Here is an 18258-nt window from a genome sequence, read left to right as displayed (position 1 = left end):
TCCCAGCTTTGTTTGGCATAGTGTGCAATGTGGATTTTTTTTTTCATTTTACACAAAATAAGCAGTTTTATTGGATAAAACCATTTAAGGCATTTAAAATGTTGACTATCAACAAATGTCCATGAATTTGACAATTACGCTGAAGCACATTTTTTGTAGTTGTGTGCGTCTATACCTTGTAGTGTATATGAAAGTGTGTTTTACCTGTAATGTTTGTGTCTCTGTAGAGATGTATTCTAATATGGAAGCTTTTCCTATAGCCAATACATGGAGGATACTTCATCTAGTTTTAATGTTTTGCCATGGCCTTTTTTATCTTAAAATACCATTATTAAACCCTTTAACATACAGGGGTCGCAGTATGTGACCCATGCAATGAGTTTGCTCCTATCTGTACCAAATGCTCAATAAATGCTCGATCTGAACCTTAATTCAGCGCACAGAATAATAGAAATAAATTTGTATTACTGTTCCTCCTTCTGATATTACTTTAAAGTATATTAATAAACATAGACTTGCTTAAGTAATAATAGTTTTTGCATAATTGAAGGGCTGTGTTAATAAAGCTAGGAGCATAAAGTAAGGGAAAGGAAGTTAGTTAAAAGGAATCAGGCACATAATAGACAGCCAGTGTCGAACTGGGGGGTGCCACGCTGGCCGTGTCCCCCACACTCCCCACCATGCCCCCTAATCCCCCTCAGGGGCCTCCGCCACCTGCCCAACAACCTCCCCTGAATTTGAGTAAGAAAGGCGTCAGGGCAGGACATTGGCGGCCGGGGGAGCGGTAACAGGGATCGGGTCTGGGCCACTGGGCCCACTGGGTTTTTTCCCAGTATCCCAGCCGCCCAACCCTATAGACAGCTGAAACAATAGGTGGCTTAGATGTTACTGCTTAGTTAAACCCTTTTACTCTACAAAACTTTCCTGGCAGTTGGGAAAATTAGGTTAAAAAATAAGGATATTGTGCGGCTTACTTCGTTGAGTAAAATAAGTGCACTGTATATGTTTTAATGTTGGAGAAATACTTTGTTTGAAAGTGATTGATCCCCAAATCCAAACAAGAATTCTAGCCATGTTACTAACTTGCGTGGGGCACCTTTACTTTAGAGATAATTGGACTATGTGCGCATACACATGATAGGAAATGCAGATAATATGGATAAGTAACACTCTACATGCACCTGTTTTTATATGCCTTAAACTTTATTTTTGTCTGTAGAGGTAATGTAAGTTTAAGTTTATATAACCCATATGTATTCACTGCATAATAGGGAATATAACTTTTTGTGGTTTGTCTCTAAATAATGTATCTTTTTGTGTTTGGTAAAACTTTACAAACAGTCCCTAATGTGATAGATTCTATTTTAAGTGTCCAATTTGATAGGATTCCCAGAGGCTTCCTCACAGGAGAATAAAGATTACAGAATGCCACTGTACTCATTAGGCCCAAGTGTACAACCTTGAAGATCTTTTTCTGGCAGCGCTTTAGTTTATAAAATTGTGCTTTTCTCAATGCCCTCTCTGGTTAAAGAATTGTAGATCTTTTCTAGTAAACTATATTGTTTGCCAGCAAAAAGATTGTTTATATATCTTAATTAAAACCCATTCTTTCTTCTAAATGACAAAGCAGTTACACAAATCTATATAATGTAGGCCAAGAGGATATAATGTAGATCCATATAAAGTGATACAATAAAGTTAATGTCATTGAGTGCCATCAAGTCTAAAAATAACATTAAATGGGGACGTAATTACAGCTGAGTTATTCTTTTGCTCTAAAAAAAAGTAAGTTATACAACTATGTGAATTCATTATTTATCTTAAACCTACATGCCAATGGCTGTAATGATCATACTTTGGCAGGTCAGATGCAATGCAGAATAAGTTGCAATATTTAGTACTCCTTTTATGAAACAAATCATATTTCATAGCAAGTCTGTGTTGAGATGAAGGCCAGACTACGTAAAAGCAAGGTTAGAAGTAGGTTAGAAGCAAGTATACAGTAGCCAAGGCTTTCCTAATTGTACAGAACACTTTGTTAAAGCAAGGGAGATGGGCATCTTATAATCTTACCCCTATACTTAAAAGAAATACATCATCTTATAAGGCCCCTGGGTTGGGTGACACCATTTTGAAAAGACCAACATAAAGATGACATTTACATGCAGAATCCTGCATTAAAATCTGTTTTTCAAAAAAGAACAGATTTTATTTTAATTTAGTTTAGAAATTTGATATGGGGCCAGACATATTCTTAGTTTCTCAGGTGACCTCAGCCATGTGGATAGCACTATGCCACCCAAGTCGGGCCATGGCTCTTCCAGTAACATTGAAAAGGAGAAACAATAGCTTATCTGAAAGCAGTTGCATTGTCCTGGCTTTTTCTAAAAACACAGGATCAGGAACAATAACCTGAGATGGCTGCCAAAACACCAATTAAAAATACATTAATTGGTTTAAGAATAATTTTTTAAATGGTAGAATTAATTATTTGCAATGTACACATTGTAATTTAGTAATAACAACTACACCATAAAAATCATGACAGAATTCCTTTAAAGTAAAGTGTAAATACTGAAACATGAAAAAGGCTACTACAGTGGCCACTACAGGACACATTTCTAACTGCATCAGAAGCACTGTAGCAGGTGCTGGAAATTGTCCTACTATAAATATTAGTCTAGTATCTGAATGCGCTATATTGAAGACAGGAGTTGAAGATATAGCTGCATTCTGCATGAATACAATTGGGGGACATTACTTTAGCATTATCTTTATTGCACCTTTTAAATGCTTTGTGAAATGCCACCATCATTCATTAATTGGTTACACTTTTCCCAAACCAAACATATTGTAAATAGCAATATTTAATTATTTAGAACCTGGAAAATCACATAAATTGGCTAATTATGTCCCCCTATTGCTTAATGTGTTCTTATTATCCTCAGTATAAGTGAAATTAGCTGCAAGTGATTTAATACATTCACAATTCACTCATAACATAATATTATTGTAGTGATACGCAGTTACCGCTACCAGATGCAACATTATAACATTCTCCTGCATTTCAGCTTATTCCAGTATGCATTCTCTTCCCTCTTCATATCTCAAATCCTAAAATATCTGCAGCATCTTTCCCCATATAATTTTACACCAGTCAAGAGACCAATAGAATGTAAAATCTTTTTGACCTGCGTTTGCCTTTGCTGATTTTTCATGCAGAGGACAAATAACAAGTCTGCTAATGTAAGTCGCAGTTCCACATACTTGTTATGATGTATATTTCTCAAAGGAGTTGATGATACTCATTACCATAATAAAGGACATTACATATAATCATATGCAAATGGTGCTTAAGTAATCACGCCATATTATCATTCTGCCTTATTCATAATAAAATGGGAAGGCTATGTGTTTTTGGACATACGTACCTATTTTATTAAGGACTAAACAGCCCTAAAAAAAAAAAAAAGAAAGAAAGAAAGAAACTAAAGTATTGTCGCTTTATAATTCCTTTTTAACTTTAAATAAGTACTGAAACACAACTTTATGCACTATGTAATCATGTGTTATAATGCTTAGAAATATACATTTCTACAAGCCACCAGAACTCAAGATAAACAAACAGCCCCCCACTAGTGATGGGCGAAATGTTTCGCCAGGCATGGATTGGAGGCGAATTTCCGTGTTTCGCCATTGGCGGATTGTTTCATGAAACGGATGTAAAAATATGCCGCAGAAAAATTTGCTGCGCGTCCAAAAATTGTCGCAAGAATAGTCGCACGTCCAAATTGTCGCAAGAATAGTCACAAGAATAGTCGCAGATGTCAAAAGAATAGTCGCAAGTCCAAATAGTCGCAAGAACAGTTGCAGGCATCAAAAAAATAGGCGCGCGTCCAAAATGTCGCAAGAATAGTCGCAGGCGTCAAAAGAATAGTCCCGGGCGAAAAAAATTTTCCACGCAACATTTCCGCTGTTTTGCAAATTATTCACTATTTCACGAATCTTTTGAAAGATTCACAAATTTAATGGCGAAGCGAAACGGGACAGATTCGCTCATCACTACCCCCCCACCAGCCCAATAAGTAGTGACTGTCTATGGCATCTTACAACAGCCCCTCTGGCATTTGCCACAAATTGCCAATCCGGGCATGCCTTCAAGGCCATTAAACACTTGTCTTTTTCTTCTTTTCTGTAATCTTTTGTCACTGTTTAATGGGAGTTTAAACCAAATAGTTTATATGCATAAAAGAAAATATAATTCGAAATTCCAATTATACATTTATTATAAATGTTCAGCAGTTTTAGAGTTATTTGTAAATGTATTGCAACTGAAAGCAATATCTGTCTGTCCCTTTTTGTTCTCTGCATTCAACTCTGAACACTATAGCAGAAACCAGCTCATTGATTTTTAGATTCTTCTGTGAAATCTAATGTAAGGTATTTTGGGAATTTGAGTCTTGGCTGGAGAAGAGCTGACTTCTGCAACAATGCTTCAAGAGTTAGTTTTAGTTCCCTTAATTTCCGAATCTCTGGGGTTTGCATTTGCTGGATAGTAGGGCCTTGTTTATTACAGCCCCTCCAACGTTCTCCAGGGGCAGCAGGGAATAATGCTCATTGGGATCAGATTCCAGTTACTGTATGTGGGATCTTAAGAAAGTTTTTCTTATATGACATGTCTTGTTTATTTGTTGATGTTGCTGAAAGTTGCTCCAGTTTTAGGCAAATCTTTCTCCTATTTTTATCTTTAAATGGTAGCCCTTGGGTGTGCTTTAGAACTATGTGCTGCGTGCAGTGTATTGTACCTTTTACAATATAAGGATATTTTGCAACAAACCCTAAGCTTAACTTCTCAGAAGCTGCTCAGCGCTCACTGAGCATGTGAGTGTTGTGGGCACTTTCCAAGATGGGGAGCTCCTGTGACAACTGTATAGACCTGGATCATTGTTGCATTGAGATGTTAAAACTTTAGACTAGTGCAATTAGTTCAGTATATAAAATGACATTTTAGCCATATTCATTTTTAGGGTTTATTTCTCCTTTAAAACAAATTAACTTTACTAAACCCATGTATATTTCTTCTGGAGATAGCAATACTTGGCTCATGAACACAAAAGCACATACAGGACAATTTAAATTCAGTAGTAAATCACAAATTTGGACTCACACTCAATGATTTGTCCTTTCCAGAGGTAATGCTGCCTTGCCTTAGGGTACAAATTCCCAACATAGACAAGTCTCACAGCAATTCCTTGCAGCAATGATCTCACTCTCTGTGACCCTGAGAACAACTGCCTCAGTCCCTATGCTGTGACTAACCCAACTAGCCTTCTTGTTAGAGCCTCTGGCTGCTCAGCTAACTGCCCTAAACCTGCCTTTCACTCCTAGAGGGACTATAACTGGGCTAGTCTGGCACTAACTTTCCCTATTGGGCCTGCCGGCCATATATTTGACCTGGACAAGGAAACTGAGTTTTTACATGTAGAAATTAGACCACATTTTAGTGTCCAAACCTTTTATGGGGCTACCTGAATAAAAGAACAACTAAATTTAGGGTCCCCTACAAAAGCATTGCAGTTTCCAAATGAATGGTGCTGAATAGGTGCATTTCATAGGTTTCCAGTGCATTCAAAATTGTAAAGTTGGCCGATAGCAGGCATACCGGTCAATGAGGGATGACAATATTTTACTTAAGGTTTTAGCTTCACTTAGCTGCTCCTAAAGTAATAGTCTTTCTTTCTTTTCTTTTTTTTTACTTTTGAATGGAAGAAGTCTGTTTAAGAGGGCTATGGATTATGGCATTGTGGGCTGACTAAATCCTGTAGAAGGAATGAATCTTTAAAGACATCTTGTTTTACCTATCTGCAGCTAGACTGTTTTTCTTTGTTATGCATTTGGAAGTCTATATTTTATTTCTTTCTTTTTTTTTTGAGGCAGCACTAATGGCTCCAGATTTATTTTATTATCAAATTAAATAGCAATTTCATTTGCAAAAAGCTTTAGAACTCAAGAATATATGTGTCATCAGTACAATGAAAATGGAAAAATATAATAATAATTTTTAATTTTTTTAAGTTGGGTTTTTCGATAGGGACAGTTTTTAAAGTTACAGACTATGAAAGAAGGGAGAGGTGAGGGGAGGTCTATGCAGGCCAGTTAAGGGGGCTTTTCGAACTGAGGAGCAAAAGACAAATCTTTGTCCATTATTTGGCTTATATGACCTAACATGCACGTGTACCCTTAATTTAGGTAGGTGCACTGTGCACTTAGTATTTAAAATGGAAATTTTATAGTTAACATTACTCAGTGGCACAAACTGCTAAAAAAGTATGTTTTTATGAAAATGGTTGATTTAGATGAAGCAGGGTTGTATATATGGGCTATTTTCTATTATATATTTTTATATATCATAGTAATGCCTACTGAAGATATTTTGCGAGCTGGACACCACTGTCATGCATGCACAAAAATAGCATGTAAACACACAGCTAACCCAGTCACATAGCAGTAAAATGTACACCAGCCGACTAGTCGTGGAACTACTCTGCTCCAGGCTGCCCTGCAAAAAAAAATTTTTCAAAGGGGCCCATGCAGAGTAGCGAACTTACCAGGCCCCCTTCCCTCGGAGCTGGCGTGGAGCAGGGAATTATATGTAAAATGGAGGAAGCAGACCCTGCAGTCCAGGTCCCCCTGGCTCCAAACACTTTGTAAAGTGGCAGTTAATGTAAATCTATAATGTAATAAATGATCTTAAGGCTGCTACTTCTACAATATTTGCTCTTGTACATTAGCTTGGTTACTAAGGGTTACTAAATCTGAGCAAATGTATGACTTTTTATCACATTACTTACCAAATAACTGATAACTGTCAAGATTCTTAAAGGAAACCTATAACCCCCAAACAATGTAGGTCTCTATAAAAATATATTGCATAAACAAGCTCATATGTAAAACTCTGCTTCATCTAAATAAACCATTTTCAGAAAAATATTCTTTTATAGTAGTATGTGCTATTGGGTACTCCTAAATAGAAAATTGCCATTTTAAAGAATTAAGGGCCGCTTCCTGGGATCATAGGATTCATAGTGCACATAAACAAGCCAAGGCACACAAACATGCTAGGCCACATCAGCCAATTAATGGACAGAGTTCTGCCTTTTACTCCCACACTACTTCCTGTTACAGTTAGAGCTGCATTGTTTCTGGTCATGTGATCTCTGAGGGAGCACACACCCCATCACTAAATGGTGGCTCAAGGGAAAGGATGTAAAAGGGCAATATTTACTGAGATATATATATATATATATATATACAGTGGTGTGAAAAACTATTTGCCCCCTTCCTGATTTCTTATTCTTTTGCATGTTTGTCACACTTAAATGTTTCTGCTCATCAAAAACCGATAACTATTAGTCAAAGATAACATAATTGAACACAAAATGCAGTTTTTAAATGAAGGTTTACGTTATTAAGGGAGAAAAAAAACTCCAAATCTACATGGCCCTGTGTGAAAAAGTGATTGCCCCCCTTGTTAAAAAATAACTTAACTGTGGTTTATCAATTTCAATTTTCAATTTCTGTAGTCACCCCCAGGCCTGATTACTGCCACACCTGTTTCAATCAAGAAATCACTTAAATAGGAGCTACCTGACACAGAGAAGTAGACCAAAAGCACCTCAAAAGCTAGACATCATGCCAAGATCCAAAGAAATTGAGGAACAAATGAGAACAAAAGTAATTGAGATCTATCAGTCTGGTAAAGGTTATAAAGCCATTTCTAAAGCTTTGGGACTCCAGCGAACCACAGTGAGAGCCATTATCCACAAATGGCAAAAACATGGAACAGTGGTGAACCTTCCCAGGAGTGGCCGGCCGACCAAAATTACCCCAAGAGCGCAGAGACAACTCATCCGAGAGGCCACAAAAGACCCCAGGACAACATCTAAAGAACTGCAGGCCTCACTTGCCTCAATTAAGGTCAGTGTTCACGACTCCACCATAAGAAAGAGACTGGGCAAAAACGGCCTGCATGGCAGATTTCCAAGGCGCAAACCACTTTTAAGCAAAAAGAACATTATGGCTCGTCTCAATTTTGCTAAAAAACATCTCAATGATTGCCAAGACTTTTGGGAAAATATCTTGTGGACCGACGAGACAAAAGTTGAACTTTTTGGAAGGTGCGTGTCCCGTTACATCTGGCGTAAGTAACACAGCATTTCAGAAAAAGAACATCATACCAACAGTAAAATATGGTGGTGGTAGTGTGATGGTCTGGGGTTGTTTTGCTGCTTCAGGACCTGGAAGGCTTGCTGTGATAGATGGAACCATGAATTCTACTGTCTACCAAAAAATCCTGAAGGAGAATGTCCGGCCATCTGTTCGTCAACTCAAGCTGAAGCGATCTTGGGTGCTGCAGCAGGACAATGACCCAAAACACACCAGCAAATCCACCTCTGAATGGCTGAAGAAAAACAAAATGAAGACTTTGGAGTGGCCTAGTCAAAGTCCTGACCTGAATCCTATTGAGATGTTGTGGCATGACCTTAAAAAGGCGGTTCATGCTAGAAAACCCTCAAATAAAGCTGAATTACAACAATTCTGCAAAGATGAGTGGGCCAAAATTCCTCCAGAGCGCTGTAAAAGACTCGTTGCAAGTAATCGCAAACGCTTGATTGCAGTTATTGCTGCTAAGGGTGGCCCAACCAGTTATTACGTTCAGGGGGCAATTACTTTTTCACACAGGGCCATGTAGGTTTGGATTTTTTTTCTCCCTAAATAATAAAAACCCTCATTTAAAAACTGCATTTTGTGTTTACTTGTGTTATCTTTGACTAATAGTTAAATGTGTTTGATGATCAGAAACATTTTGTGTGACAAAATTGCAAAAGAATAAGAAATCAGGAAGGGGGCAAATAGTTTTTCACACCACTGTATATATATATATATATATATATATATATGTATATATATATATATATATATATATATATATATATATATATATATATATATATATATATATATATAATATATATATATATATATATTCCAGTTTGGTGAGATTCTTTAATAGGTCACTTAACATAATATAAAATGTTGGTTAGGTATTCATTCTGGGGGTATAGTTTCCTTTAACAGTACCATAAGTGGGTTTAAACATTGCAGTACATATAACCAGTTAAAAATTCTGTACTGATTTTGATATTGCTGGGAACTATGGGCAGAATTAAAGAGGAAACAAAATTCCAAAAATGATATGTACATAACACAGTTCATCTAACTATTTTTTAAGTTGTGTGACACTTTAATAAATGAACATGTATTATACAGAGAGTGTTGGTATTTTCTGCACACAGTTCCAGCAGGTTGCTGATCAACACTCCACTCAGGGGAGCAACAGGTGCAGACGGCTTTGATATATGAGCTTTGAGAAAACCAAGGATTTGTTAATGCTTTCTGCAGGTGATCATATATAATTCAGCACACCATACCATGCATCAAGAGTATTATTATTATTTTTTTTTTGCAAACTAACATTTCAGATTGAAGCAATGATAAATGTAAAGTGCGTGCAAACAATAGCTCAAAATCAGTTTGCCTGACTGATGTAGACAGAGCTTTAATTAATGCATGAAGGCCCATGTGGGGCTTTCTATCTTAAGAAGCATGGGGTTGATTTACTTTATGCTACTAAATGCTGCTAACATTTAGATATCTAATGTCATCACTCCCTACGTGCCATCCTTTATCCTTGGGCAGTACATTTGCAACTTTTTTCTTTTTCAATGAAAGGAGATCATTAATTAAAGACCAGTTTATATACTGTACAATGATGGTACTTCAAAGGGTGAAGGGTGAAAGGGTTAGGAAGTGCTTTATGAATTGTGTTAATATCCCAGTTATCCTTAATACCAGAATTAAGCTAAAGATCATAAAGAAACCCCATATGAGTTTGCTAACTCACACCAGCAATTTCCGTAAACTTAACCGAATGGGCTTTAGTAATGAAGAAGAGCTTTGGCTTTTTAGGATCTTTGGTAACCTTAGCAACCAGACATTGGTTCAAATGAGAGACTGTAATATGATTAGGAAAGCTGGAAAGATGTAGAACTTTGCAATTGGTCTTCATTTTTTGATTGTTTTGTATTATTTGACTTCAAATAATACAAAACAATCAAAAAAAGAAGACCGATTGCAAAGTTGAAATAGGACATTCTGTAACATACTAAAAGTTAACGTTAAGGAGAACCACCCCTTTAAATAAATTGACCCTGAGTTTTACATTAAATGAGAACCAGTGCCTGATGAAGATTCAGTTGAGCTCAATGGCCAGAACAGTTGTTGATGACAATCATATCTAGGGATAGGTTATAACTACACACCTGTAATAGCAGCCACAACCAATCACCATCTCTTTTCTTAAGTTAATCTTTACAACCTTTTAAATTACAGGTTTAGTTTGGCTAGTTGCTTTTGTTTTTATTGTTAAAGAATAAATGTACCTTATTTCTTCTATGAAATGCAAGAACCAGGCAGAGGTCAATATCTCTGCACTCTCTACACAAAGAGGAAGGCTTTAGAGCTTAATACATAAAAACTCACCCACATTCTATTGCTATGGGATTCTAAGAAGCAAATTTATCAAATGGCGAACTCTTATTTTTACCCATTGATAAATACCCTTCCAAATATCCCATAGGAATAAATAGTGGGTGAGTTTTTACGTATTAAATTCTATGTTCACATTTTGATAAATCTGCCCCAAGGGACATAATTTGGTGACTCTTGGTGCTCTGATTTGCATCTGAAGTTATCATAAATGACACCTTTTGTATTTCATTTACTACACTTTAGGAATCTATGAACTTCCCTTCAATCCTACTTATTAAATATCATAATTCTTTAAGTATGTAGTGCAGCGCTGGTCTGGAAAAATATGGACCTTAGTATTGCCTGATGATATGTGTTTATTAGCTTTTTTTCTAACCAGAGATGATGGCATGCTTAGGATATTATATTGAAGGTCCTCGTGTTAAAAACACATTAGCATTCATCTTTCAATACATCTGATAAGCTATGAGATCTCTTTGCAGAAAATGTGTGTGCATATGATTTGCAGGCTCAGTTCTGTTAACAAAAAGAAAGAGAGTCTGGTGTGGACTCCCTAAGACAAACCAAATTATCAACTTAATAAGCACATAGAAAACCCTTCTGTTTAAAATAGGCTTACATTGATAGGTTTTTGTGCACAAAAATTGTTTTGTTCATAAAACTGGATGTTAGTGCCAGATAGAAAAGAACTGATTTTGGAATCCACATAAGCCTCTAAATGCTATTATTCTGTACCCAGAAAACAATTGTTGCAGTGGCTACTATCATGAAACTATATCTGCTCTAGCACCTTGGGAATTGAATATATGTAATAAGGGTGGCTTCTTGTGGCCATGGTGAATAATGGCACATGCTGTGAAGGCCAATTTTAATTCTTTATGAAGGGCAAGATAAAGAAAAGTTAGGATATATATTGTTATAATGACCGCCCTGGGCCTGGTGGTAGCTCCATTGCTGCTTTAAGGTATCAGCAGGCTCAGTACAATCATACTGGCATCTGTAAAAACAGTTTCTTAGGCAAGGAGAGGCGAGAGTGGCACATTTATTTTTCTCAACCCTACACATTTTGTTTCTGGCAATTTTTTTCTGGGAAGAACACTGCCCTAAGAAATGTGTGATAAAACACCCTAAAGCACATGGACTGTAGTATAATAGAGCAGGCAATAATTAGCTGGGCATTTATTCAAATGCTTCTGGGTATCTCCAGGGTTCCCCCAGCAGTTGTGTCAATAGGCACACCGGACCTGCACCCAGTGAATTGTATTGTCATACAACCCTACAACTTATTTGACATGACAAGTTTCAAGATAAAAAATGCAGTACAGGTATGGGACCTGTTATCCAGAATCCTTGGGATCTGAGGTTTTCTGGATAAAGGTTCATTATCCGGAGGGGTCCTTCATTTGGATCTCCATACCTACTAAAAAATAATTTAAACATTAAATAAACCCAGTTGGGACCAAGTACAAGGTACTGTTTTATTATTACAGGGAAAAAAGATTTTTAAAAAAAAAATTGAGTGATTTGATCATAACGGAGTCTATGGGAGACGGCCTTCCAGTCATTTTTCTGGATATTAGGTCCCTTACCTATACCACTAAATGGACATATGCATGATTATTTGTACTTAAAGGAGCAACAGTGTTTATATTTTTATATATCCGAGTATCACAAAAGCAATTACATTGCTTCTAGAAGGTCTGACTATTACTTATACCAAGACTATGGAATTTAAAATAAACCCTGTCTTTCTATTCTGATTTTCATTATTTCATATTTGATCACCTTAATGTAATTCTTTATGTTTTATTATTTAAACTTAAACATTTAAAGAAATAATTATATAATAATTCAACAATTGTGTAGATTATGATGCATTTCTGCCTCATATCTTATTCTCCCATTTTGTCTTCTACAAACTCAGAAATCAAAGTAGTATTGATTTTATCTGCTATATTCACAGGGCCTGCAGGTTGGAACAAAAGAACTGGAGGAAATGGGAGCAAAATTCTGCTTAGGACTTCTAGTTCTTCAGTCTAAGACTCTCTACAGCACATCCCTTCTGCCTCAGGTGGAGGCTTTGATAGAAGCAGAGCGAGAGTGTGCAGAGTATCAGAGAACCAGGTAATTACAAAACATTGGTCCAAATCAATGAATGCTCTCTATCTAAGTTTTATATATTAACGTGCATCTACTTTAGAGCCCTTTATCCTCTTTCAGAACAAAATAAACCTTAACTAAGCTTTATATAATTTGTTTTACAGAAAAAAATTATACATTTTATATTAGGGGTATAGGATCTATTATCCAGAATGCTTGGAACCTGGGAAACTGGAACCCAGATAAGAGATCATTCCATAATTTTTTTTAAGTGACGAAAAAAATTAAATCATTTTTTCAAAATGATTTACAAGAAGTAAGACTATGGGAAATGACCTTGCCATAATTTGGAACTTTCTAGATAACGGGTTGGCAGATAATGGATCCTATATCTGTATGCGTTTTTTGGTATAGTTTCTTCCACTGGCATTAAAAACAAGGTTTGTAAGTCATGCATGTCTTTCTCTAACACATATGCCTCAAATATTTTAGACCTCTGATTTTTTACCGTACAGATACATGATGGTTCCAAGATATTTACAGATATGAGATTGAATAATCTCACATTGCAGGTTACAGCTTTCTGAGATCTGTTTAAATCCTGCATATCCATGCTCTGTGTTACACAGTTCTGCTAAAGCCAAAATGACTTGAGTTGGCAGTGGACTGGCCGCTCAGCCTATCCCCTTGACATGAGACATTTTCACTTGTCAGGAGTTATATCTCTTGCTGTCCTCGCATTTCCTGGGTCTGAATGGTATCCTTACATACGTCAGTTTTTTTTTACAAACTTTGCCTCTGGGAAAATGAAATTGAGAAGGACTGGCTGGTGAGATTTTGCAGAATTGACTTTGGCATTTGTAAGATCCAACAGAATCAGAATCAGTGCTCTTTGTTCTTTAGCCTGGTATAATCTGGCAATAAAACAGTTGGCTGGGACTGTGAACATATCACAATGCCTTCCCAGAGGGAGAGTGTTCCTAGATTATCAGTTTTTTTTTTAGTGGAGTAAAAGGTAACTAAAAATGAAAAACCTTTCACTTTTGAGAGATTATCAGATAATGGGAAATGTTCCCCTGCCAATCATTCCATCACAGAGAATATTCAGCCCAGTTCCATCTTGTAGCTATTCTTTTATTCTGAAGAATTTTATGTAATACATCCTTAAATAAATATAATATTCTGGATAAAATAACTTACCTACTAAATCAGTTGCTGTGGATATGTGAGGTGACAGCTTGTCTGTTATGTTACAAAGCAGTTTCTTTAAAAGTAAAACCGACATGCAGCATTACTCCCTGCTGAAGTGATCTCAACAACAAAATCTTTTAATCTTTAAAGGAAGAAGATCTATGATCCAGCTATCCAGCTATATACACAGCTAGAATTCAGGTCTTAAAGCATGACAGGGCTGTTTCTATAAGTAATGCACTCCATACAGGAAATCATGGTGGCTATGTTTCAGGATTAATGAAAATACAGTATATTATTCTTTATTTTATCATACAGTACATAACCTCAGCAAGTTGGAAGGTGGACAATGTCGGTCAAATGCTTAATGTATAGTATGTAGTCCTTAGTTTGAACTGTAAGGGGGTTATTTGACCACCTTCAAATTCAAATTATTTTCAAAATTTTGTGCACAAAAAATACTGTATCTAACAGCTTGCAAGCTGACATAGTCATGAGAGTTGTCCTAGGCAAGATTTATAGTTTTTTTTTTACATGATGGTTAATGTAAAAAATAGGAATATTGGCCTGGAACAAAATATTTGTACTTAATAGCCAGATAGAAAACTGTCTGAAAGATAGATTAGGTTGTGGTAAATAAAATGTTTTCTAACTAGACCAGTGTTGTTAGTGTCATACCACAGGGGTCTGTCCTGATTTTTTGTTTTGCTTTTTAACTTGTTTATTAATGACCTGGAGGTGGGCATAGACAGTACTGTTTCTGTATTTGTTGATGACACAAAATTGTGCAAATCTACAAGTTTCATGCAGGATGCTGATACTTTGCACTGTGGTAGAAATAATATAAATAGCAGTGTGTTGGAAGTATCTTAATTAAGAAGGATCTGGGGATTTTGTAGATAACACGTTGTCTAATTCCAGGCAGTGTCATTCTGTGGCTACTTAAAGGAGTAGGAAAGGTAAAAATTAAGTAAGCTTTATCAGAAAGGTCTATGTAAATACAGCCATAAGCACTTACAGAAACGCCACACTGACTTCTCTGAAAAAAGATTAGTTGTGTCTGTTTTCCTCTGCCAGAGACATGCAGCTCTTTGCTTTCTGTCCTTTCCTGCTCCCCCCTCCCTCAAGAATGCTAAGAACTCACCCCCCCCCCTTAGGAATGTGAATCTGAGCCAATCAGCAGGAAGCTGACTCATAGGGCTACATTCATGAAATCACGAGTTCGAATCCCGAATGGGAAAAATTCAGATTGGATACAATAATTTCTGATGATTGCAAATATCATGAAAATGCTTACGAAAAAATCGTATTAGTCACGATAATATCGTATTGGTGATCCAAAATTTTCGTACCAAATGATTGTAAACAGTGGGAAAACCTTTCTGACTTTGATCCTTCTGTGCATGATTTTGGAAGCCTCCCATAGGAATCAATGGCACTCTGCAGCTCCAACCTGGCCCAAGGAAAGTCTCCCATAGGGCTCAATGGCACTCTGCAGCTCCAACCTGGCCCAAGGAAAGTCTCCCATAGGGCTCAATGGCACTCTGCAGCTCCAACCTGGCCCAAGGAAAGTCACGATAATGAAGCTTGAATGAATCTGAAACTTTCGTTCAATTTTGTTGCACAAATTTTGTCGCTAAGTACAAAAAAGTCGCGCAAGCGATGAAAAAGTCGTGAAAAATACGCTCGGAGCGTTCGTGGATTAGTAAATGTGGCCCCTAGTCTTACTAACTGACCATGTTCACTTGGTCTGGGTGTCTGTGCAGGAGCGAGGCATTATGGGAACTTTCTTTACACAGCTCAGTGTTTTTTCTTCCTGTTTGGCTTCTGATCATCTGAACTGGAGAAATATGGGGAGGCTTAAGAGCACTATTGAGACAACTGAAGGTATGCTTGCAGCTTGAGATTAACTCTTTATTAGCCTTTCCTTCTCCTTTAAGGAAATAAAGTGCTGTCTTGTATAAAAAGGGCATTGAGTCAAGAGATGAAAACATAATTTTGCCCCTTTATACCTGTAGTCTCTGGTAAGGCCTCACCTTGAGTATGCAGTGCAGTTTTGGGCTCCAGTCCTTAAGAAGGATATTAATGAGCTGGAGAGAGTGCAGAGACGTGCAACTAAACTGGTAAAGGGGTTGGAAGATTTAAGCTATGAGGTTATACTGTTGAGGTTGGGGTTGTTGGGGTTGTACTCTGTACAAGTACATTAGAGGGGATTATAGGCAGATAGGGGATGTTCCTTTTTCCCATGAAAACAATCAGCACACCAGAGGCCACCCCTTTAGCTTAGAGGAACAGAACTTTCATTTGAAGCGGTGTAGGTGGTTTTTTTACATTGAGGACACTGAGGTTGGGAAATGCCATGCCGGGTGATGTTGTGATGTGATGTGGCAGATTCTATTAATGCCTTTAAGAGGGACTTGAATGAGTTCTTGAACAAGCATAGTATCCAAGGCTATTGTGATACTAATATCTACAGTTAGTATTGGTGTTGGTATGAGTGTGTGCACTGGGATTTGTTTGGAGGGGTAAAACTTGATGAATTTTGGACTTTTTTCAACCCAACTTAAGTATGTAACTATGTAAAAGAAGAGAACTTCAAATATTATGTTGTGATTTTTAATCCCACTATATTAGTTGACCTTGAGATATATGTATCATGAGTAAAGCAAGCACCTTTTATATAAAGTTTATATTTATAAAAGTCTGTGTTAAGGAGAACTATACATTGTCATACTGCAGCATGAACTTCTATATTGGAGCAACTATCTACATTTATTTTAACAATAGTTTCCTAATTAATGTCCTAATTATGGTTAACTTGGTTTGATTTACTAAAACTTATTTTATATTCAGTTACGAAAGTAATAATGATAAAGAGAAATAGTCTAGGAGAAGGATAAAGAGACAGTATGCAAGGAACAGGTAATAATGTGTGTTATTTTCACTCCTCTTCAGCAATACTTGTCTTATAACCTTCTGTAACAGTATTTGTGTATCTACAGCTATAGCTGTGTTTATTTTGTTTTCATGGTGCTTAGGGCTTTACAATCTAAACATACTTATGCTTACACTTGTTGATATTCCCCCTAAAGAAATGTAAATTTCTAAATCAGAGAGAGAGAGAGATCATTATGTTGAACCTACTGGTATTTCAGTGTATTTATCGTAATTAGAACAATTTAAAATGGTAAAGGCTTTTTTACACTTTAATCATAAGCTACATTCACGCTGCTGACCTAATTAAAGGTTTTTTTCAACTGTATTTTTGCTGTCCTTAATGGGCAAATAATTCTACACAGGGTAAGGCTAGAAATGACTTACATTATGCATAGGGCCAATTGGATAATCTTGAAAGAACAGCAGCACTATGACAGTGAAGATTAGATAGATAATTACAAAATTGTCCCTTATGGCTCCCATCCTCCCACACATTATCTGGGTTTCTATACGCCACTTTCTAAAATGGTGCCAGGTTCTTGTGTGTTTAGGAGCAGGTGTGTCAATATTGTTTTTAGTCAGTGCTCTGTGTCCTGCAGTTCACAGCTTATTCTCATTCTATGCTTGTTAAATGTATAGAAAGTCATGAATAGAGGAGCAAAAATTCATGAAATATATTGCAGTCAATAGGTGGTTTTTCTCGTTTTCTTTTTCCAAGCAAAATACATTGGAGTCTATAGGTGTTTTATCTTGGCAATGTTTTTCCGGCTAAAATGTTTGCCGCAATTTTTTTGGGGCACTTTTACGAAAATATTCACCAATGTGAACAAAAATGATGCGCACAACTTTATTTTGATGCGTGTCATTTTTTTTGATGCAGTGACAATTTTTCTGACATGGACGTCAATTTTTTGATGCACGCTGAATTTTACCGTGGTGAATTTTGTCGCCCATTTTGCCAATGGTGAAATGTGGAAATTTGCCACAAATCCATGCCTTGCGAATTATTCTGCCCATCACTAAAGGCAAACCTTTTAGGTTAACAATTACGTATTAAATATGTATTTTAATATTTCTGCATTTTCAGTAGGTGATGACCCCCCCCAGTCTCTTTCTGCCTATTACTATAATGATTTAAAGCCCTAATCTTTTTATGTTCAGATTTTTCCCATTCATCTCACAACTATAGTAGGACACTTGTGGGCAAAATTTCAAAAAAGGTGTAAAAATTTGAGGTGGGGGAAGTTGGCAGCAATATCATTCAATTCCCTTTTGAGTCAGACTAGGAAATTTATCAAAGCATAATCCAAAACTCCAAATATTTTGTTTCTTTTTTCCTTGCAAATATGATCCTAGTATCGTGCAACTTAAATTCTGATGTTAGGGAGGGTAAGATGGCAGGACCAGTCAGTTACCAAG

The 18258-nt window shown here is 36.6% G+C and overlaps 1 protein-coding gene across 1 annotated transcript in view; it reads left to right on the top strand.

Annotated features, from left to right (window-relative positions):
• agbl1 (ATP/GTP binding protein-like 1) overlaps window positions 1-18258 on the top strand; it is a 247638-nt gene that overhangs the window by 164510 nt on the left and 64870 nt on the right. The window contains exon 22 of the mRNA XM_002933316.4: window positions 12575-12735. Coding sequence (XP_002933362.2) covers window positions 12575-12735 — 161 coding nt within the window. The remainder of the gene's footprint in view (window positions 1-12574; window positions 12736-18258) is intronic.

Source organism: Xenopus tropicalis, chromosome 3 (genome assembly GCF_000004195.4).
Source record: "Xenopus tropicalis strain Nigerian chromosome 3, UCB_Xtro_10.0, whole genome shotgun sequence".
NCBI classification, from domain to species: domain Eukaryota; kingdom Metazoa; phylum Chordata; class Amphibia; order Anura; family Pipidae; genus Xenopus; species Xenopus tropicalis.
The sequence above is the reverse complement of the archived record's forward strand: the minus strand, read 5'-3'. Positions and strand labels throughout refer to the sequence as shown.